General features: G+C 46.6%; 2 protein-coding genes across 3 annotated transcripts in view; one reads left to right on the plus strand and one right to left on the minus strand.

Moving 5' to 3' along the window:
- Positions 1-11,695: 11,695 nt before the first annotated feature.
- On the plus strand, positions 11,696-15,031 carry LOC144151508 (uncharacterized). The gene is made up of 2 exons (XM_077682583.1): positions 11,696-11,897; positions 13,831-15,031. Exons 1-2 carry the CDS (start codon positions 11,832-11,834, stop codon positions 14,299-14,301), a joined length of 537 nt encoding a protein of 178 aa, XP_077538709.1. The 5' UTR covers positions 11,696-11,831; the 3' UTR covers positions 14,302-15,031.
- An 8,888-nt stretch (positions 15,032-23,919) lies between these two features.
- The window catches only part of Dppiii (dipeptidyl peptidase 3), a 63,561-nt gene continuing 63,023 nt past the window's right edge, over positions 23,920-24,457 (minus strand). For both annotated transcript variants that reach the window (XM_077683220.1, XM_077683221.1), the window contains one exon: positions 23,920-24,198. In XM_077683220.1, the coding sequence (XP_077539346.1) occupies positions 24,056-24,198 (143 nt within the window). In that variant the 3' untranslated portion in view covers positions 23,920-24,055. The remainder of the gene's footprint in view (positions 24,199-24,457) is intronic.

Below are 24,457 nucleotides of genomic sequence, written 5' to 3' on the forward strand. Positions count from 1 at the left end.
CAAATTTCACGCATTCATACATGACAGGCAACCACGCAGGGGATTGGATAGTAATAAACAGGAACTGCGTGACAGGTACTAATAATGCTGGCTCAACTTGCTCTTGCTAAATTTGTAGCTTGCTTGCTTATTCAGTCCCAAGATTCAGCCTTGTTTTCATGCACTTGATCATTTTCTCAAGCAAAGTTCTGTTACTATTTTGTGTCATTAGTTTCGTAACCGCCTGAAAAATTCTGAACAAAAAATCAAACAATTTATTCGTTTTAGCCATCTATGTCGACTATCTTTCGCCGTGTGTGACCTAATTATAGTCGCAGACTCCAGGTCCATCCGAAAATACGTTTTCCTCTATTCGTTTTACCACATCAGGACTAGTACACTGTACAAATATAAGTACGACAGTTGCAGCAATTGCACTGGATATACCAATTCAACCTCATCAACACTGAAACTTGGAAGAATTATCAGGGCAGTTTCGAGTTTTGCACACATCATAGTAATCAATATTTTCCCAAGGTACTGCCACTGGTGGCACTTTTCATACATGCATGTATGAAGCTCTACTCAGAGTGCAGCCTTGTCCACATATAAAGAAAAACTGCAGCGGTTTTAACGCGAAAGCTCTTTTGGCTAGCTAGGAGAAAGCGCGCGCCCAGCTGGCGTTCACAAAGGCGTCCACCAAGCCCGTCTCTGGAAAGCACGTGACCGCTGCCACCGGAACTGACGCGGCACCAACACCAACTGCCGCAACACTCGATCGGTGCGCCCTCAATTACCGTTGGCTACGACACGTCCCATAGTGTGCGCATCAGAAACAATGCCCAAAGAAGCGCGTATTGTGGCGAAATCGTGGTGCCGCGTGTCTTCGCGCCCGACCACAGCGGGCTATGTTTCCACTGCTGTGGCGAGTACGGTCGATCCAATTGCGTGTCACTTAGAGAATGAGTTGGCAGTTCCAGGTGAAGAAACCTTTCTGTTACTATAGTCCACGCGCTTCATAGTAGTCAGGAACAACACCCTGAGCATACCTATTGTACCGAATTGAATTCAGCTCGATTCTGAACTCTCTCTCTCTGTACACCTGTGAACTTTCTCTGGATTGATTTTGCAGTAGCTTGTTTCACCCCCACAGACATTTGTTGCGCAGAGTGTTGAATGACGGGAGCAGCAGTTGGAAACTGATTGATTTTTTTTTTTTCTGGTTTTAGGGCAGCGCTGTTACCCCTAGTCGCTGCGTCCTGATATGTGGATTGCAATAAATTCTCTTTTCACACCCACAAGCTGAAACGTGTTCCACAACGCGTTCCCCATAATAAATAAAACACGGCACGTGTCCACCTATGTAGCGCCCACACATGGCGTCGATATTCTGTTTCGAGATATGTACAAGCCAGGCACTCCCGGTTCGATACAGAACGTTAATTAAACTGCGCGACGGGAGCTCGGTGCGTGTTCTACCATCACGGCCACGACGCGTCACCTGGACCTTGCAAGTTGCAACACCGCAACACCACGACTGCGCCCCTGGGTCGTGAGGTAGGACAACCCTGTTCCAGCAGCAAACACATAACGTGTCCTCTGCCCTCATTCCCGGACTTTGACTTTCTGCAGTTTATTTGAACTTTTGGCCGCTTTTTATACTGCTTTGTCCCCGTTCCCCATTGTTTATTAGACCCCCATTATTCTTTACTTCATTGTTAGGTGTATTGTTTGGGCTTCGGGTATTATTAAAACTAGTCTCGTTTGCTGTTTATTAAATGCAGAGCATTTCAGTAACTCACGATGTCACCCGCGTTGTCCCGTCGTAGTCCGCACCGTCGTTGTCCGCACCCCTCCCCCTACACTATATAAAAGAAAATACTATCCGGCGCCAGGTTTCGATCCCTCGACCCTGCGGGCGGAACACAATGTACATGGTGCTCTACCCGCTGCGCCACAAAGCCGACACAGAATGGGACGCTACGAACGCGCCTTATATCGTTGACTCATTCAAATTACTGCTGACGAGCGCTCTCTCGTCAACAGTTGCCACAAGTGCAACAACATTAACGTAACGCAAACTACTTAACGTCGTGCGCCCCCGGAAATGCTCTGCATTTGATCGTGCCCCTCGCGAGGGGGATGTTTCACTGCGTCGCCATGCGAACAGTTTGCCACGCTTTAGTTTCAGTTCTTTCTTTGCTGGGGTGCCGACGAGCGGCGCCACCTCCTCGCACTTCGCCGCGGGAGGATCCGCGGCGGGGGCGAGAGATGGCGCTGGCGTCTCCGCGGCCGCGTCTGCGGCCTCCGCGGGCACCGGCGCCGGCGCGGCGTCATCGCCCTTCTTTAAAAGTTTAGTTCGCACGCCACGCAGGTTTCTTGAATCTCTTTATCCTTGCATTTATCGTGGAGTGCTGGTACATATAGAATAGCAGTGCGCTTTTCAGGAAAGCTGTAAAGTTACACGAAAATTCAAGTTTTTTTGTATTGATTCATCCTAACTGAGTACTTTAGCTGCCTCCTCAAACGCGAAAGGTGACCGTGCTTGTTAACGCTAACAGGAAGAATGCTACCAAAATGGTTCTGTGGCTTTAAAGATGAAATAAATTAGGTTCAATTGAGTTTGAACCCGAGTTTGAATTTAGTTTGAACCGCAGCGCTAACCCGGCACTATGCCAAAATGTAAGAATTACTCTGATGCGGCCGCCCTGACAGGTGCACATGACGGCATGCGCGTAAAACAGGTGCAGGCAAACGAGAGCTGCGACTGTGGGGAAGCTGAAGCGTGGAGCGCGGATAGCCTGCTTGTCGAGGTAATGCACATGAATAGACGAAAACACAAAAGAAAAGCCCGTAAACACAATGCTGCTCCGCAGAAATCTGATAATCATAAGGCGTCTGCCTTAAAACAAGTTAGCTGGCTCAAATGCAGAGGGAATTTCTCCTTCTTTTCTTGCGTTTGTGATTGTCCCCGAACCTGACACGCCCAAAGGCACAATGCATTTCCAGATCAATCTAAAGGCGATGGGCATGGAAGGGGGCTAATAATAATAATAAAATAATAATAATAGACTTTCAAGTTCACACGTTCACTGTGAAGGTATCCTACATCCACCACTGGAGCTGCCACACGGCCTTCCGTAGGGTGATGTGTAAAGCCTCCCCTTCCCCATCTTCTTCTCGGTGTCCTTACGTCGGAACTGTTAGGGATGACGTCCGTGGCAGTCTGTCGCATCGTTGCCAGCCTGTTCACGTCACAAGACGAAATAATTGCCATCACCGAAAATCTGGAGCATTTACCTAGTCACCCCTACGGCTACACCTGTATGACAGTTCGAATTTCCACACAGACTCTCAAACAGCGCTGCGACGCCTGCAAGATACTTCAGACGCTGCGTTTGGCGTCAGTGCAGTTCGCAATAAGCACGACCACGCCACTCGCGAGTTGTCAAAGTGCTTGCGGCTTGACGGGGCAGCAGGACCCGCTGGACCGTACCTCGGCAAAACTGGGCGCCACTCACTCACACTCACACGGAAAAATATACTTTTTCTCACGCACTCACTCAAACTCACGCTCACCAGTCGCCCTCACCACGCGCACTCGCTCGCACTCATGCTCGATCACTACGCGCCATCCACCACTCGCACCCACTCGCCCTCACGCTCTCCACTCCCCGTGACCACTCTCACTCACTCACGTTCACCATTCGCCGTCACCAGTCGCACTCACTCGCGCTTGCGTTCACCACTCGTATACAGTCTCCCCTGGCACGCGGGTGTGTGCAGCAGACCCTCCAAGAGTCATGAAAACAAAACAGAAGGCCATCCAATTCATATTCCTAAATCAACACGCCACCAGAGAATTAATTCTAGGATGCCCCATAGCAGGAGCTCAGTGACGACATATTTCCGAAGCTAAAAGCAATCCCGCCATTAACAACCATCACAGCGAGCGGTTCCTGGGACGAATCGCCAACAGCGAGTACGAGCGCAATAGTGGCGCTCACCGCGGTAAGCCCCGCAAATGGCGCGAGTAGCGCGAGTGCACTCGCGAGTGGTGAGCGGGGCTCCCGACGAGTTGCTATCGCACTCGCAAGTAGTGAGTGGGGCTCGCCGCGAGTAGCGCTCGCACCAGCGAGTGGTGAGCGGGGCTCACTGCGCGTGGGGCTGTCACTCACTCGCACTCACACTCGCCAGTCCAAAACGATGGCGAGGCTCACTCATTTCTCACTCATGAGTGGTGAGTGCGCTCGTGAGTGAGCGAGCCAACATATGCGCGGGACTGAACAGAAATGAGCTGGTCTAATTCCCTCAATTTGCTGTTGATCGAGGAATGCATAAAAGAGCGTGGATTCGCACGTTGGAAAACATAGAGAGGGGGAGGCTCAAGATCCTTGTCCAGACTTTTCTTCACGGTCACACGCCTACTGTGAAGGTAAAAGATATCCCGCCTTAGACGGAGTAGCTAACAGAAGCCTCCCACAGGGCACTGTGTTTGGCCGCATCATCTTTTCAACGTCCTTAGGTCAGAACTGCCGGGGAGACTGGAAGATGCTGCACAACCCGATGGCAAACATTCCCACGTGCAAAACATGCCCAAACCTGCACCTACCCTCATCTCTCAAACCAGCGCCAGATGGGATCAACTTAGTGGGAGACGGCTCCTAAATAAGACAGATAAGGAATGACGTAAAGACGATATCGCCATGTTCCGGTCAAAGTTCGAGAGAAGATCGAGGCAGCGCCCATACCGCGCCAACATGCATCCAGTCCATCATGCAGGCAGAAATGAGGCAAGAGCGCATGCCATCGTAAATGTCATCGATAATAGTGACCGCACGGTCTGTACTGGTGCGGAGTACTACCAGAAGGAGATCCATGATCTCCGTTGTAACAACCATTTCCTTGCACATCTCCAGTATCGCCCTGTCCTTCACGACCACTTCTCAAGCATAAGAAGCTGCCATTGTCCTGGCCTCCTCTCAGAGGAACACGGATACAGTTACAACAGATTCGCAACAGGCATGCTGAAGCTACTTCCACGGAAGAATATCTAAGTCTGCACTAAACATTCTCCTTCAACGTTTGCTTCACCGACGAGTCCAAGTGTTCTGTACTCCAGCCCATTCTATTCTCCAGGGCAATGACACCGCCCATAATTATTACTGCCAGAGAGCGGGTACCACGAGAGATAGAGACTGCGAGTCTGCTGCTCGCCTACCGCGAGATCACTCCGCATTACAGGCTCGAGCGCAGGGTTTACCCCCCGGACAACGACCCCTTTAACGAAATCCCAAGAACGCTCACTAAGCCTGCTGCACTTTCCCCTACCCGACTAAATTGCATCTACAATATTGTTACGTGGCGACAGGACTAATAAGACGAGCGACGGTTATTGGTGAAGAGATCTATTTACAAAAGGAAGGAGTCTATTTACAATGCGGCCATGACAGCTCGAGCTGAGACCATGCCAGCCAGTGCTTCAGAGTCGTCGGAATCGCAAACGTCGACAGGACTCAACATTACCGACAGCAAGGCAACTGTGCCCACCATTCACTGATCAGGCGACGAAAGAAGAGGAAGTCATCCTGAGAAAACTGTAGACTAATACCTACCCACACCCAACACGACTACACGCCGTCCATCCTAATCTTTATGACCCCCTATGTACTCATTCTTTACAGCGTAAAGAACGGAGGTAGCCTGAAAGCAGTGAAGAGACGTCTTGGCGTGGGGAAAAATCAGATGTATGCACTTAAGGATAAGCAAGGCAATGTCATCACAAATAGGGATAAAATAGTCACAGTGGCCGAGGAGTTCTATAGGGATCTGTACAGTAGCCGGGACATACAGGATAATGCCGAACGAGACAGTAGTTCAGAGGAGATAGACATCCCACCAGTAACGACCGAAGAAGTAAGGAAGGCTTTGAAAGAAATGAAAGGGGGCAAAGCACCTGGTGAGGATCAGATAACAGCAGACCTCTTGAAGGATGGCGGAGAAATTGTACTTGAAAAACTGGCAAACCTGTATACGCAATGCCTCATGACCGCAATGGTACCGGAATCTTGGAAGAACGCGAACATCATCCCAATCCATAAGAAAGGCGACATGAAGGACTTGAAAAATTACAGGCCGATCAGCTTACTGTCAGTCGTCTACAAGGTATTTACCAAGGTAATCGCTAACCGAATCTCTGCAACCTTAGATTTCAGTCAACCTAAAGAACAAGCAGGGTTCCGTAAAGGTTATTCAACAATGGACCATATTCACACGATCAATCAGGTGATAGAGAAGTGCGCTGAGTATACTGAACCCCTATATATAGCCTTCATAGATTATGAGAAAGCATTTGACTCGGTCGAAACCCTAGCAGTCATTCAGGCATTACGGAACCAGGGGGTAGATGAGCATTATGTAAGAATACTAGAGGATATCTACAGTGGGTCTACAGCTACCATCATCCTCCATAGGGAGAGCAGTAAAATACCTATAAGGAAGGGTGTCAGACAAGGAGACACAATCTCTCCAATGTTATTCACAGCATGCTTACAAGAAGTATTCAGAACGTTGGATTGGGAACAGGTGGGAGTAAGGGTTAATGGAGAATACCTCAGTAACCTCAGATTTGCTGATGACGTTGCTGTTGTGTCTGAACTGACGTGAAGTTGAGTGTAAGCTTGGGCCAAGTCCAAGGTGCTGAAAACTTGCCCTCCCTTCAAAGTGCTAAACACTTCCTCTGTTGTAGGCAAGGGGTATGAAGTCTTCTTCGCAGCCTCATTTACGGTACAGCGGTAGTCACCGCAGGCACGCAAGCTTCCGTATCGATCTGAAAATTAATATGCAGAAAACTAAAGTAATGATCAATAACCTCGGGACAGCACAGCAGTTTGAGATAGGTGGCGAGGCAGTGGAAGTGGTAAGCGAATATATCTACTTAGGCCAAGTTGTGACCCCAGATCCCAACCATGAGGCAGAGATAATTAGAAGGATCAGAATGGGGTGGGGTGCATATGGCAGACATTCTCAGATAATGAATAGCAGCCTACCATTGTCGCTTAAGAAGAAAGTGTATGACACCTGCATCTTACCGGTACTCACCTACGGGGCAGAAACTTGGAGGCTCACTAAGAGGGTTCAACTTAAATTGAGAACGACTCAGCGGGCAATGGAGCGGAAAATGATAGGTGTAACATTAAGGGACAAGAAGAGAGCGGAGTGGGTCAGAGAGCAAACTGGTGTTAAAGACATATTAGTAGAAATTAAGAAGAAGAAATGGACGTCTAACTTAAGGATATACTGTAAAGGGTGCTTAGAAAAACACTTCCATGAAAATAAAGACATTGCGAGAACTGCAAAAACGTATCACCCTTTTTTTACAAGAATTCATATCAGGGCCATTGTAGGCCTTGTAAACCGCTGGTCATTAAGGGTAACAGAGTGGATCCCTAGAGAAGGCAAGCGTTGCAGGGGGCGGCAGAAAGTTAGATGGGCAGATGAAATCAAGAAGTTTGCGGGGATAAATTGGTCACAGTTGGCACAGGACCGAGGTAATTGGAGAATAATGGGAGAGGCCTTTGCCCTGCAGTGGGCGTAGATAGGCTGGTGATGATTATGATGATGATGATGTACTCATTGCCAAGCCCCAGGCACGTTGTACCATATTGTCTGAGAATGTTAACTGAACCCAGATCTTCCCCCCATCCCCAGCCCCTCACGCGAGCAGTGGGAGAGTACGCTGGCCAGCTCCTGTTGTGAAACGCATCTTTTGCTAGCGAAAAGGGCGAAGACAGCCGGCCGTACCAACGGAGTCTTGGACTGAACACCCCGACCACAAAAATGCTCACTTCAACTGTAAATAAAGTTTCTCTCTCTCTCTCTCTCTCTCTCTCTCTCTCTCTCTCTCTCTCTCTCTCTCTCTCTCTCTCTCTCTCTCTCTCTCTCTCTCTCTCTCTCTCTCTCTCTCTCTCTCTCTCTCTCTCTCATTGTCGTCGGCGTGGGTCCCCTGGAGCTATGTGCCAGTGTCCACTTCTGCTTCCCGTAACATTTCCCCTTCGTCGAATGCAACCGTCTCGGTGGAGGTCACCGTACTTGGACTGGTGCAACGATTATGAGATGAAATGGGAATATACAGTGACGTCCTTGCCGCCACGGATGATGGAGAGCTTGATGAACACTGGCCCCGGAACAGCTGTACCCACCGACGCAATGAATGAGCGCCCGAAACCCCTGGAGACACGCCGAAAAACGGGGCAGGGGAACGGCATCGCCATCTGGTCAGGTCGCTGCTGATCATGTCTTGTATGGTCTCAGCGGGTCGTTGGCTGGGGACACGGGGCTGGAGAATGGACGCGTCCTTGGCACACCGGGGCTGGGGTTTCCGACGCGATCCAAGAGCTTCGAGGCGATCTCTGCAGGAACCGACACAGCTTGGCAGCCAGTATGGGGATGAAGACCGCACCCTCCACCAAAGATGTTAAGTGGCGGCAGGACTTCTTTTATCCACCTCAACAGCCTTGATGTTTACTCAATCTATGCTGCCCTTAAATGCTAGGGCTTCGGGAAGCCGAATATTTCCCTCATAGAGCTCTGGATGGATGCACTCACATTCCAACACTACGAGCCGCATAGTTTCTGTTTCTTTTCCGCAGACGACGCATACCCCATAAGTTTGTGTATACTTCCCCAAAAAGCTCTTAGTTCTCAAGCAACCTGCGCCATCCTCAAAAAGCAAAGCCCTGCCCTTAAAATTATCGTAGAAATTTTCCTTTCTGATGCCCAATTTCGCTACCCTCTACATCTCTAACGGCGTTTTAGCTTCATTTTTTTCTCCATTTATTTGTTTGTCTGCCTTGCTTCTTTCGGTTACCTTGGTTGTCTTTGATTCGCCACTGTTCTTTTCTTATTTCATCGTTAGCCTTCTAGTCTTCCTTAGCCATTGTGCGTCCACACTTTTAATGTATAGGTCCCTAAATACTTTAGCTGTCCACCTACGTTGACCCATTGCTCTCAACCTCCCCTAAAAAAGATGTTTTACTCTGAGCTTCTCGAACTTCAAACGACGCCCAGCCCATATCTGTCTGCACTCTTTCGTTAGTTGCTTAACCATGCGCCCCTAAGGAAAAACGGCCTACAGTTCTCTAGTTGATCACTTCTCTCGTTCAATAAGGTCCTGAAATGAGGACGCCCATCTGCTAATTTATTGCTCATAAAGCCGTCCATCCTCTCTCTCTTTCCCCACTAGAGAACGGGCTACTGTTGTTCCTGTAGCCCATATCACGAGAGGGGCTGGCCAGGAATCGGGAGCGCTTCCAAAAATTCACGACTTCATGAACTGCAAACGTAAAATTGGATACGTAAAGACGTAATTCTCGCCGGTAGGCGGAGAAACGAAAGCGAAGAAGAGGTTTGGTTGGTTGATTTTGGGGTTGAAAGCACCGAAGCTGCACCTGTACTATTAGGTGCGCCGTAGTGGAGGGCTCCGGATTAATTTTGACCTCCGGGGGATCTTTAGCGTGCGCTGAAATCTCGACACACGAACGTTTTCGTTTTTCGCCTCCATCAGAAAAGCAGCCACTGCGACCGGGACCGATCCCACGTATATGGGCGCAGCAGATGGAAGAAAGAGACGCAAACACGGTGTAGTTGAGAAGAAGCCGCTCGTGGTAATTCGCGTCATAAGACGAAGAAACGAATGCGAAGAAAGAGACGCAAATACTATGTAGGAGTAAAGGAGTTGCTAATAAGTAACGCCAGGCTTCCCAGGCAAAAAAAAAAAAAAAACAATTGGAGGACCATTTGGACCTGCCGAAAACACAATTGGTTCAAATGGAACCATTTGAAAATGCAAATGGTTCCATTTGGCCCATTTGTGTTTTCGACAGGGCCAATTGGACCTTCAATTGTTTTTTTCGCCTGGGTTTCGCCTTCATCAAAGAACGTAAGCAGGCATAATTATGTGCTCCGTGGATTTTGTTTTTCGTTTCAATCATTCCTTGTGAATTTGAAAGGTACCGATTGTCTACAGTCACACAATTAAGGCTATGAATTGGCTTAGCTTCACAAATTACGCATCTTTGTGCAGGTACGAGGCGGTACATTTTTCGGTGCTGCACTCAGAAATATTTATCGTCTGGGCAGAGTAGAAGTTCAAAAAGGGTGATGCGATGACTCGTGCTTACCACGTTGAAATATATGCCAGAGCATACATGTGATACGCAACTGACGCGCACTGATTAGCGTTGTTCGCGAGCGAGGTATGTATCTCTGGAAGCCGAGTTGAGCAGACGATATCGCGTTGGGCAAAAGATGATCACCGCAGTCACTTGATATCTCGCTTGTTCGCTACTATACTAATATTTAATGTAATTTTTGTTACAACTTTGGCGTTGCATACGTTTTATTTGTGTATGTTGTTGATTCACTTAAAAATAAACACCTTATTTGCATCACGTGACTTCCGGAATGCAAGTTATTTTAGACCGGAAGTAGCGACCAAAATTTTATGCCCCACACGACAAAACGCCGGTCGCCGTGAGGCCGGCGAAGCCGCGACGCGCACAGTCAGCGTGGTACGCGTGCATTGTTAGCTCACTGTTCTGTTACGGTGGTGCGTAAGTGGTGATCGAGGTGGTACATGTGTTGGTGCTTTTCTCCTTACCTGTGCACAACAACTAACGTCATCTAGACTGTTCATTAGTGAATTATGGCATTTTTGTCCCGTGTGAAAAAGGAGCTACACTTCGTAACTTCGTGCTTTTTTCCAAGCGTACATTTAGTAGCTCCCGCAGCCTAGTTTTATTAGAGCTGACTGACGCTGACTGACTGATAATTACTGTTTCCCTGCAACACGTACTTTTTCAGTATTTGAGATATCACATGCGATTAGAACTAAATCAACAATACATAAGCTGAAGCTACCTGGGACCAGTTGGAACCGACAGTGCCGATGGTAGCCATAAATCAGCTGGTTCCTGCTGGGATCAGCATCCGATTCAGCGCGGCCAGTACTATAATTAATTAGATGGCTAGGAAGATAACCGAAACAAATATTACTACACTAGAATTTAGCCCAAGATTTTTCTTTGTACGAGCCACGACCGGCCTTATCAATATTTATAAAGCCGGTCGTGGTGTGAGCATTGTTTGCGCGCTTGAGTGACTTCACTGAAGCTTTCTTTCTCTTAGGCCTCTTTAAAGAAATTCGGAACACAAATAGAGCGGGAGAACTAGAAGAGGCATTATTCTCTCCTTTTTTTTTTTAATTCTTCGTTTCAAAGTGCGAGCTGCAGTCATGCGTATCGACATGCGAATATGTATGATTCATAATGGTGCAACAGCTCTCGTGTTGTTATCTTCTCTTTGCTTCGTGAGCTCGCGCTGTTTTACCGTTGTGAAAGTGAACGGACCAGTAAACCGTTAACCATGTTGTAGAATGTACACATTCAGTGGCGTCTTTGCGTGAAGATTTGGAACTAGTACATCAAGTAGCAGAACAGATTAAAATAATGAAGCGGCGGAAAGCACGAACAATTTTACGCAATGATCTTAACGCAGCTTCTCGTTAAAAGTATGTTAAACGCATTTTACACTTCAAATGCATTACCAACTAGCCCAGTTGTCATTTCTTCTACTTAAATACACACATCCAACGGGGAGGTGGTGGCGCTTGTTACCAACATAGACCAAGCCTTCCGAGCCGGCGTAGCCGTTACATCATTGATCCATACGCCCGCACACACATGTTTCTGTTTGTTCTGTTCTGCGACCAGCGCGTCCTTGCGTTCGGGCCTCTGGCGTGTGTATGGGACGCGAGTCTTTGACCCGCCTAGTACAGACTACCATCGCCTACGATGATTTCCGAATGCTGTGTGTCGTGGTGCGAAGAACGGGGAGGCGCAGACTCCGCCGACAATAAGGTATACACGCCCCGCCCCAGTCCACTGCTATGATTTTGTGCACGGAACGCGTGCGCTGAGAGACTTGCCGCTTGGTTTAAGACGCCACGACAAGACCCAAGTTTGGAGCTGAAGCGATGTTAGTGTGACCTTTGTCTTATATGCCTACATTTACGGAGGGCGGTCCGGTTTGAAGCGGTCATTGTACGAAGCTTGCTGGCGCCGTGAAAGCAGACAGCGCAATTTTGTATGCGGCCCTGCAGCACTTATGAATTTTTTTTTTTTTTTATAAGATCGCGTGACTACTGTTCATATCTTAATTAACAGTTGCACGCAACTAAGTGGGTCAGATCGGCAGCGTCGTTTCGGTATTGCGGAGTGTCACCCACTAGAGCGCGAGCGTTGTGGAACTATTCGCGAATGTCGACGGGTGACGCCAACTCATCGTGAACGTGTTTCAGCGGCCGTGACCCTAGCTGCGCCGGCCTTACTGCGCACGCGCACTCATGACCTGTTTGGATTAATTGATAAGGGTATGCCTATTGTATGGGGTGGTGACGTGTGTAACCCCACAAATATTTTTAAATTTTTGCGCTGCCCAGGTTGAAGTTAAACCTTGTTCATTACAGGTGGTAGCTGTAGTATTACGTTACATTCCTTTCTCTGCTTTTCCCCACTGGCATCCCAGTCTTCTTTTAGTTACCTTTACAGCCTTTTAGTCTACTTTTATATTAGCTTTAAACACTAGGCCACCTGGAGCCCGAGTAGTTCACATATCATCATCATCATCACCAGCTTATCTACGCCCACTGCAGGGCAAAGGCCTCTCCCATTAATCTGCAATTATCCCGGTCCTGTGCTAAATGCGACCAATTTATCCCCTCAAACTTCTTGATCTAGTCTTCCCTTCTAACTTTCTGCCACCCTCTGCCACGCTTGCCTTCTCTAGTGATCCACTCTGTTACCCTTCATGACCAACTGTTATCTTGCCTTCGCATTACATGCCCTGCCCTCGTCCATTTCTTCTTAATTTCTACTAATATGTCCTTAACACGCGTTTGTTCCCTGACCCACTCTGCTCTCTTGTCCCTTAAAGGAGCCATGAAGACAAAATACAAGTTGGGTTTATTAGAAAGACTGCTTAGTCCCGATAACAATGATACCAATATCATCGCAATCTTCGAGCAAATAATGTAGATATTAAAGAAAACGTGTGAAGCAGTCGCGACCCCCTAGCCAATTTCCCGCAACTTTTCTATGACGTCACGGAACCTTGTTCGTGTGATTGGCGGCCGCCTAACTGACCTGTCGCGACGACACATGACTGGACGTTTGTAATGGGGCCTCTAGTTCCATTTGACCGCATCACTTGAATGCTAACGTGCAGTTAACGCACTAATGTTTTATTGTTGGCCCGTATGACGTCATTCTTGCTCATAACACGTCACTGTGGCGCAAAATTTGAAAGTTTTTAAATACTTCTGGCTTTTTTTTTGTTAAAAAACATCTTTTGGGGCTGTAATGGAGCTGAGTGAGATACTGAATCCTAGTTCTTTCAAATTACACGAAGTTGTATTTTCTCTTCATGGCTCCTTTAATGTTACACCTATCATATTTCGTTCCATTGCTTGCTGAGTCGTCCTCAATTTAAGTTGAATCCATATGCTCCTACGTTTGGATTTGGATTAATACAATCACGTTCCAATAGAACGCGTAAAATCTTTTCATTTCTGTTATGCGCAAAAACATGTGCTACCTGGTGGATTCATCCTTATATAATGTTTCCAAGCAGCTAGAATGACAAACCACACTCGCATAAGGCTAAGATAAACAAGGATTGTTAACGATTGGATTCATTCACCTTCAAGTACCATTCTCCATATAGTCAGTCAAATGCCAGGTATCTTTTCAGAGCACAAAATTTTCATACGTAACTCCGTTCACCTTTCTGCAGGTAACGTACCATGGATTGCCCAAGAACTCTCGGCGTCGCAAACTGTGGCTCGCGGCATTGGGACCAGAGCGTCCTAAGGCGACCATCAACAAGATACGCGTCTGCTCAAGGCATTTCAGGGAGGAGGACTTTGTGCAAAGAGGACCGTATGGCCGCCGGTTGCTTCCGACCGCAGTTCCCCGCATCATCGCCCCGGAAAAACAGCCAGCCGTTGTGGAGGAGTTGGCCGCACCGGACTTTAATCTCAATGCGGAACAAGAGTCACTCGGCAATCCCAACGACGAGCTGCGGAAAAAGGACGAGGAGATTGCGCAGCTCAAGGGGCAACTCAGCACGTCCGAGATGATCATCCGCAACCTGCAGGAACAGGTGTGTCGGCTAGAGCACAAGTGCTTCGAGCTGGAGACGACATCCAAGAAGTTCTGCCTGGAGACGCTCAAGACCCTAGAGAAGTGGTGTGAATTCGTCTAGTCATACTTACGGGCAGGCTGGAATGGGGGGTACAGCTTGAAGGTGGAAGCGCTCACACGACAGGGACGAAAGTAGAAAAAGCAGAGACGACACGAAGCTAACTCACAACTATTTGTTAATTGAAAAGAAACACAAATATATACTTGCAACATCTTGCGTGTTGCATTTGCCTCGCCCGAGATAAAACCATGAAAGTCGCCTTTTACATGGATTAAATACACTCTGGGGTGCACACGACAATCGAAGGGTAAGGGCATTAGAATAGCAAAACAATGGCATACCAAGAAATACCTCGGTGTGTATTTGATCCATGTGAAAAGTGACTTTCATGGCTTTGTCTTGGGTGAGACGAACGCACCACGTGAGATGTTGCAACTCTATATTGGTGTTTGTTTTCAGTAAACAAATAGTTGCGAGTTAGCGCTGTGTCGTATGCTTTTTCTACTGTTGTGTGAGCGCTTCCACCTTCAAGATGAACAGCTACCAACTAGCCCAATTGTCCGTTCCACTGGTGGGTACAAGTTTCTGGAAGTGGCTTTGGGCTTGTACGGCCCATCTTGTTGACGATCGATGACTGCTGCGAGGAGTGCGTGAAAGTGGAACAGAGATTACGTACCTGCTCATCATTGTGTGCTCTCTTCAAGGCGTTGTGCGGGTAGCCTTCCCTTGGCGGACTTTGTGTCTTTGTGTTCTTTCCAAATTGTTTGAGTAAAATTGTGTTCAATGCTTCTGTTGGTTTCCTTTGTCTTTTTTCGTAAAAATTAGTTTCATACACTTCCTTGTCCGTTAAAAGAGGCGATACATACTTGAAACTGACACATTCCGACAGGATTTAATCCATATCTCGTGAACCCGCGCTGAACAGGCATTGCATGTGGGGGATGCAGCAGTTTTAATTCACAGGAGCAAATCAGTAGTGCTTTGTTTTCGCATTCAATTCCAGTTCAACCATTTCAATGTGCACATAGTAAGGCTCAATTTCTAAGTGACCTGATATCAAGTGGGGCCGTCGGGATGTCGTAAAAATGAATGCACGAAGAAATTCCTGCATCTTCGCTTTCTTTCACTGCAAACCAGTTTTGAAGGCGATGGAATCCAAAGAACAGACATGTTACATGAAAGAACACCCCCGCCACCTCCTGACACCAAGTGAGACACATTCTAGATAGTACTGCATATGAGTAGAGATCAGCTCGCCAAAACATTATAGGGAGAGACGAATTTTTCAGCAAAAGTTCTCTAGGAAAAGTCATTGGTTATAGAAAAATTCACTTACTATTCTGGCTTTACAAAAGTGGATGACCAGCGGAGTGTTTCAGCAACTGAAATACAGTTGAACACGGATATATCGAACACGGATATATCGAATTATTGTCTATATCGAACAGCGCAAACATCCCCTTGAAAATCCCATGCAAAAGTATAGGGCTGTTGTGCGCGTGTATCGAACTCCTGATCACGGGCAAATCGATATATCGAATTCCGCGCCGAAGCTGCCCCTGAAAGTTTGCTTCCTCTGATGGGGTTGAGCTGATAAAAATGTTGACTCATCGCAGGAGCTGCCTGGCTTGGTGAGACAGAGACCGCGTCCGCGGTATTATGCCGCTTCAATGGCCTTCACTAGCTGTTTTCACGCTAGCACGAGGGGCTGGTCCATGATAGCTAGAACGTGGATAGTGGTTGGGGCGAAAGGACATGAAGGAGCAAAATAAATTGAGCGGAGGCACTCTTTTTCAGATAATGAGCTGTTTGGTGGCTCTTGCAGGGGGGCCGATGTGGCGTTGTATGTTTGTTTTGTCCAAGGCATTCATTTCGGAGCAACGAAGGCGGGAATTCGTCGGGTGCAGGCTGCTAAAAAGATGTTGGTTGAAAAGGCGTTCGGAATTCCTCGCAGTTTTTTTGAGGGCGATGCACGCATCGACGTTGACGAGAAGGCGAATGCAGCACAACCCGCCCCAACTATTCCGGAACGTGTCGGGCGCAAAGCATGCGAACTTCGTGGCACGCCTCCAGATGGGGGAGGTGTTCGGTTCGGATACTGAAGATAACGGCACTCAGTGCCTGACAACGTTCCCAACCGCCTACTGCAGCCGAGGTTACGTCAGCGTTATTCGCCTCTGTTGGGGCACAGTGTACAGCGTTGATTTTCTCATTTGTGCGTGTTGGTAATCTTGAAGACAATTTGGAAAACTTTACGACACAGGAGAAAAAAACAAGCCAAGCTCAAAGACATTTCAATGATAAATAAAGTGCGGTGGTCATCATGCTGCGGTTCGGATATTCCGTGCTTTGAGGGTTGAAACGGTAAGCTACCGTTTTCCACGACTTTAGAAAACTCTCAGTGATGTGAGGAGTGGTCAGATAATCTTCAGATAGGCGTATTTTATATATCGAATTATCGATATATCGAATTCTTTCACGATCCCCTTGGAGTTCGATATATCCGTGTTCGACTGTATATGCGACACAGACTTTTCGTGAAATGTGTGAGGAGTTCTTATTTCTGTTGAGCATTGATGGCGGTCATCCCTAAGAAAGACACATACATACACACATGCGCTTTTATGTTGACCCTACAGATCTCGAAAATGGTGCCTCTTAATAATCACTAATCTACTCTAAATCTAAATGCATATCCAAGTAATTAGGTGTACAAGCTTGAGGTTCAAATAATTCTTTTAATGGTGTGTGACTTTGCTGGTGACGATGTTCTAATAGCACACACACTGGGTTTTCCAACGCAATCCACTTGGTCACCTTATCAGGAGCACACTATGTCATGCATGTCGTACCTTCACAGAGGCACATAAGTACGAACCGAGTGGCAACATGCGTTTGCATTTCTTGGCCATTTCACTCAGTTTTCCGAAGAGAATTTTCGCTCAGGTGAGAGTTGCGATATGCATTTACTTTGGCAATAACTGTGGGCTTTGTATGACAGCTGCATCTTACCGGTATTCAACTACAGGGCAGAAACTTGGAGGCTCACTAAGAGGGTTCAACTTAAATTGAGGACGACTCAGCGAGCAATAGAACGGAGGATGATAGGTGTAACATTAAGGGACAAGAAGAGAGCGGTGTGGGTCAGGGAACAAAGGTGTGTTAGGGACATATTAGTAGAAATTAAGAAGAAATGTGTGGGGGCAGGGCATGTAATGCGAAGGCCAGATAACCGTTGGTCATTAAGGGTAACAAAGTGGATCCCAAGAGAACACAAGCATGGCAGGGGGCGGCAGAAAGATAGATGGGCAGATGAGATCAAGAAGTTTGCGGGGATGAATTGGTGGCAGTTAGCACAGGACCGGGGTAATTGGAGATCCATGGGAGAGGCCTTTGCCCTGCAGTGGGCATAGTTAGGCTGGTGATGATGATGATGGTGGGCTTTGTAAGCTTGCTTTCCCACATTGTTCTTCCACGTGTGCGGATGCCATAAAATCCTGGATCCTAGCCATAGAAGCTTTGCTAGCCATAAAAGCATAAAACGCTTCACACTAAGCATAGAAAGAATAGCAGCTTTGCTAGCCGTATAAGCTTTGATCCCAGATCCTAGCCATGGAAGTATACTGCATGTGATGCCAAAACGGTGGTTGGGTGAAATGCAGAACCATTGTTGATCTCCCTCTATGTGGTAAAGTGAATGCAATCCTGAAAAATATCCTGGATGGCTGCCCCAGGCATCGAGCCTGAAATGCACTGCATTTAGGGAATTTGGTTTGAAGTAGGAATGTTCATAATATTTGGTGCATCCGCCCACCCTAACAGTGGCTGCGCAGCTCAAGCGAACCGCACATCATTTTCACGAGCAGTGGTGGTGGAGAATCTTCTGTTGCCTCCTTGAAGCAGCTGCATTGAGTGGTGAGTTGCGTTTGCCACGATCAACATGACATTTGTGGCAGCTGTTGGCCACATACAGGCCCCATCTAGCTTCCCATTCACCAGACTCTTTGAACATCAGCACACAACACTATCTCTCTTTGGTCTCCTGCTTTCTCATTGCCACATTTCCATTACACGTACATGCAAGGCACACAATAAACTGACCTGTGAGCAATGTCATTATTACCCCATTGATAACTGCACAACAGGGGCCACTTCTAGGGACAACAGAGCATTTCAATCCAGTCCCCAAGAAGCTGTCACATCCTCCGTTTCTCCTGCCCTAGCTACCCTTCCCCAAACTGGCTTTTGGTGTTCCTTATCAATAAACATGGTACTACTAACACCTTTTGTTCACTAAATACAGCCCTTCCTCCTGAGGATTTTCTTTACTACTACTCTTCCTTCTACTTGCTATCTTGGCGGTCTGTTCCATGCCTTGTCCTGCTCCATTTCTCTTCTTAATTCTAGCAAGAATGTCTCCCACAGGACTTGGTTCCTTTATCCATTACACCTGCTGCCTGGACCCAGATGCAAGGCTTTGAGGCAGGACCCAAAGTTTATATTTCACTGGAAAAGGTTTTCACAGGTTGTCAAACGATAACATAAGCACCCAACTTGGACAAAAACGTGTCCATATGTATGTACGACATGATGCGTAATGTTTGCCTTACAAGATGCTTCATGTCTGCGGCAGAACGATGCCTGGTACCGCAACCCCCAGAAGCAGCGCGACTCCAGTCGACTCCTTCGACTTTGAGATGTGTGCCGGAGACGTGCTCAGGACTACATAAGCAGTTTGAGCACACTGATTTGACGTGGGCATGTTTTGCATCGTAGTGATAGACCCGCTGCGGTGGGTCAGTGGCTAAGGCATTGTGCTGCAAAGCACAAGGACATGGGTTCGATTACCGGCCACGGCGGCCGCTTTTCTGATGGAGGCGAAAAGCAAAAACACCCGTGTGTACGAGATTTTGGCGCACGTTAAAGGCCCCCAGGCGGTCAAATTTAATCCGGAGCCCTCCACTACGGCACACCTCATCGCCTGCGTTGCGTCGGCGCATTAAACCTTACAATCAATCAATCAATCAATTATCATAGTGATGGAGAAACGAAGGAAAAGGCACAAAAGGTAAAGCATAATGGTAATAATCATAAGTCAGAATAGCCATGCCAATCTCATCCTGCACCATTAAGCTTGAACTTAAAGATGTTTATTCTCTCTCTCTCTCTCATGCCTTCACACTCACTACATTACAAGAAGTGCTTAGGTGCTCTTTTAAAGTGGAAGGAAGAGCCAATAAAGGCAGCCTGTGCAAGAAAGTAAATTCCAAACAGCCTTGTAGAAAAATTGCCTACGTATCTGCTTGCTTCACTGCAGATGTTGTCAAAAGAACACGGCCTTCTGGCAACCGTGCCACGTAAAAGCTGCTCTTTTTTCTTCCCGTCGACCTCTCACACTCTTCCCCTCCTGTTTCGCATCTCCCACGATGAACACAGTTGAGGTTTGCTCAAGTCAATTCAATTTTTCTATGTTGCACCGCTCACGCCATCTACTGGCACCTGTCGCTACTTTTGAGCTTGGAACACTGCCACAAGAGGGCGTGCAATCACTTTTTGTATTTTGAGATCAAAACTCTTTTCAAGGCGTATTGTTTTTCTTTGCTATCGCAAGAAGCGAGCAGTCATGTATTTTTAATTAAAAGAACTATGCAAATATCACTTATGTGTTGCTGTTTTGCCTCCAATATCCCTAACATTTTCTTTTTGCTCAACAATGTTGGCAAGTATAAACGTCTCAACCATATTTAGTAGTTTAGAAATGCTTTTCCTGTATAAATGTCTTGTTCAAGAATTCTAACTTTCGGCCAGGTGGCCGAATCAAGGGACAAGATTCTCCTCTCCTGTGGCAACTCCTATGTGGGGGAAATGGACGTTGCGCCAACGACCGCTTTCGCAAGCATGCTTACTCTATCAAGCCTTGTACCAGCAGCACACTTGTTAAACGCTTCTTCATGCGGGTGCAAGCCTTTGTTTGAACAGCACAACATCTCAAAACGACACAATGAAAGAGCACGCGAAATGTTTGAAGCATTTTCTATGCGCAAACGTGCTGGTTGCCTCGTTAGAGGAGATAGTGTATCCACGCAGTTAGCATTTTTAAGGGCGGAGCTCCTTAGGGGCGCGGGCTGTCGCCGTCTCCCGTCGTCATCATCGTTTCATGTAGTCACACTGACGATGATGACGATGGTTGGTGCTTAATGGTACAAGGGCAAAGAGCGCCAGAGAAGAAGTTACTGAATTTTTTATGAGACCGTAAATACTAAACATGTGAGTAAAAGTAAAAGTGACGCAAAACAAAATACGATGGAGGTGGCTGGTGTATAGGACCAGGATGATTACACATGATATGGCAAGAGCTGCAGAAATTTTACCTCAGCTAAAAACTTAAAAAACACGTTGACTAGAAAACATTGGTTCATCGGCTAAAAAGTATGATGGGTGCAGTGGAATGTGTCGTCTGTATAATTCAGGGAAATGTTTGTGTCATGTTATGTCAAGTGCCATGCATGTGATTAGTATGTGGACTACAGACAGGCCCTTTCCACACCTGCTACACATGGGTCCCGAAGGTCCAGTGAGCAGGTGGGAGTGGGTTACATGTGTGTGGCCTATACGCAGCCTAGCCAGGGCAACTTCAGTGTATCTGTTGTGCGAGTCAGTTGTGTAGCGTCCCAATTGTGGTTTTATTACATGTAGTTTGTTGTCTGTTGACTCTAGTCTAATTGCCATGTGTAACGAAACTATCGTCTGATGTGTGTCTTTAGGTCGGTGTAAGGTACTGTTGTTATGTCAACTGTGGTCACGAGAGCAGCAGCACCAGCCATTTGATCGGCGGTCTCATTGCCAGGGATCCCACAGTGACCTGGTACCCAGCATATAGTTATTTCGAAATTTGAAGCATATGGAGTCATGAGAACCTTTAAAAGAATGTTGACCACATATTTTTTAGAAGGCTTTCCTCATCGTCGTCGTAGCATCATGTAGTCACGGTACTGATACACCGGGACACTCATTTTCCAAAGCCTTGAGCTAGAGCGCAACAAGTACTAAAAGAACACATCGAGACACTCGTTTTCCAATGCCTCGTGCTAGAACACCCCATGCTTCAAAGACAAGATCCTTTTTAAGCAAAGCTGTATACCTCTACCCCAAACGGTTTCACCTCCGTGGGCAAAAACACCAAGGTGCCAAGAATACACTTACGCACAGCATGCTTCACCCCTCTCCAGGTTTCACGTTAGTGGAGATGGACCGCGATTTCTTATTTTTGTATGCTTTCCGCCTTTTCTTAGACTGCCAGCACACAATAAATCACTTAGTTGTAAGCCAGTGCCCGTGCCCATTGTTTTCCTTATTCTTTCGTCCTGTTCTTACGCCGCCTTTTTGTAAGCCAGCAAAGTCTACACTAAAAATCAATAATTTGCCCTGCCTAAATGGGTTTGCGAGGGATCACCCCTTGAAGCTGGTCAATTTTGTTTATGGGGGCATGGACAGTGCACGTAGGTGTCCTACTTCGTCTGCGGTCAACTTCACTGCTTTTTGAGTAATAAACTTGCAATTTTGGACAGTATGTGTAATGGATATCCACTAGCTGTGTGCAAAATTTCATACAGAAATATTAATTAGTTTTTAAAAGAAAAGTAAAATTTTCTCTTTTTTTTTTTCTCGGCTTAAGGAACATTTTCATAAGTGTTTTTTGCAGGCACATAGCTGACACATTTTCTGTTGGCGCTTATTTCCTCGGGCTTTCTTCTGAACCAGAATAATAATGGGGGCAATAACTGCTGATCTTTGAAAAATATTTACATAACACAAACACAAATCAGAATAATTTTTGACCGAAAAAGTGTGAATAAAAATAGAAACTTTCATGAGAACATCTGAATTTTGGTTGAGATTGTGTAAGTAGAGTTGATATACAACTCATAAAAAAATATGGTTTCAGAAACTCGAATATTTAAAAAAAAATATATTCTTTTTCTCAGCGAAAATGGTGTTTTCTGAAATCCAACTTTAAAGTACTCGGTTTATTTTTTCTTCAAATTGTCACTTCTTGCGCAGATTCTGAGACAAGCGAGGCAATGCTAATAGCACAGTGGACTTCAGGCGTGGAGGATCGCTCTAACCTGTCAAAAAAGAAACCGTGCGCACGAATGGAATGATAGGTGACTGACCAGAAGACGTAAACAAATGCTTCACAACGCATGCGCAACGCTGTTTCAACTAGCAGCGCCATATACTGAACTACACAAGAATTCAAGTAACTAAGCACTATATTTGTAAGTATTTATAAAAGCAAATGTTATTACACGTTTTTCAAGCAAAAATAAATACCACTGCGCGCCACACGAAACCTGCAGCAACTAGGCGGGGCCACACGGGCGTGCATTTGGCACCATTTTTAAATGACTTCTGGTGCGCATGCGAGGATGCCACTCCGTGGGGACTTCTTCAAAGAACGTTAGTACATTTCGGCATTATAATAAAAAAAAATCAAATTTTACGGCAAAGCTGTTAGCCTCTCGTCTTTCAAAAAATTTCGCGTTGTAAACAAAAAAGCCAGGCAGGACCCAGCAGTCCTCACCCAAGACACTGAGCGCATGTGTCAGGGTAATCGGGTGTTAGCATAGAGCTCAGTACTCGTGAAAAAAAAAAGAAAAAAAAACTGAAAACAAGCACCAAAACTGCATGATGGATGATAAGGCGCCGGTGAACAATGGGAACACCCTCCCCGCATGTTCTGGTTAAAGGAGCCATGATGACAAAATAAAAGTTGGGTTTATTAGAAAGACTGCCTAGTCCCAATAACAATGATACGAATATCATCACAATCCTCAAACAAATAACGGATATATTAAAGAAAACGTGTGAAGCCGTGGCGACCCCCTAGCCAATTTCCCGCAACTTTTCTATGACGTCACGGAACCTTGTTTGTGCGATTGGCGGCTGCCTAACTGACCTGTCGCGACGACACATAACTGGACGTCTGTAATGGGGCCTCTAGTTCCATTTGACCGCATCACTTGAATGCTAACGTGCAGTTAACGCACTGAAAGTTATGGTTTATTGTTGGCCCGTATGACGTCATTCTTGCTCATAACATGTCACTGTGGCGAAAAATTTGAAAGCTTTTAAATACTTCTTTCTTTTTTTTTTTGTTAAAAAAACATCTTTTGTGGCTCTAATGGAGCTGAGTGAGATACTGAATTCTAGTTCTTTCAAATTAAACGAAGTTGTATTTTCTCTTCATGGAAGATTAGGTTTGCAGTTGCCCTCGAATAGGAAGGGGGCTTGATGTCATTCGAGGGATAGTGCATGCGTCAAGCTAGGCAGGACACAGCACTTCTCGGCCACGACACCAAGCGCATGTGTCAGGACCCAGCATTTGCCGCCATAGAAGCCGAGTGCAAGTGAAAAACCCGGCAGGACAACGAGAAACATCAAGTACCATCCCCCATCAGCATGTGTAGCGGTTCACAACAACTGCGCTGGACATTCACTTTCGCAGGGCGGGATGGCGTGCATTTTTTTTATTGTGCCTGCCCTCAATCCCTTTTTAACAAAGCAAGTTCGGTTAATTTTTGAAATAAAAAAAAAAATAAAGATCCAGGCCTTGCATCGACAGTGCCATCCATGAGACACACGATGAGCCTGCAAGTAATGCCATCATCCAGGTGGTTCAGAATGTACAAAACGACTCTTTTTTTATTATCATTGTCGGTTGCGTCTGCGATTGTGTCTGCCGTCGCCTTCAGCCTTGCCAGAGGCGACAGCTTAAAAACAAGGAAGAATCTGCGCGTGTGGGTGTCTAAGCTCAGAAGTGCTCCTTGTCCTTTTTCCACAGCTCGAGTAGGACCTTTTCGAGCTCCTTGGCGGCATTGGCGTCGAAGCGGTCGAGCCACGACTCGAGGTGTCCTTCGGGCGTTGGCTCATACTCCTTCAGCTGCACGCTGTCTCCTGTGGCAGATGGAACGGGCAATCATTAGCAGAGAACTGATTTGATTAGTGTGTGAGCGGGGAAGCCATTTGCTACCGTAATTACTTGAGCAATGAACCCACTTTATTTCCAGAAAATTCGGCGCGAATATGGGGGGAGGGTTCATTATGCGGTAAAAAAATTGCAACAGATTTTTAAAAGTTGAAATTTCATACAATGAAGTTGCTAAGAGAAGTGCTGGCAGAGCCTTACTATTTTCGTAAAAACACTTAGGTAATT

This window comes from Haemaphysalis longicornis, unplaced genomic scaffold (genome assembly GCF_048455015.1).
Source record: "Haemaphysalis longicornis isolate Haplotype H1 unplaced genomic scaffold, Haemaphysalis longicornis Haplotype H1 scaffold_9, whole genome shotgun sequence".
Classification (NCBI taxonomy): domain Eukaryota; kingdom Metazoa; phylum Arthropoda; class Arachnida; order Ixodida; family Ixodidae; genus Haemaphysalis; species Haemaphysalis longicornis.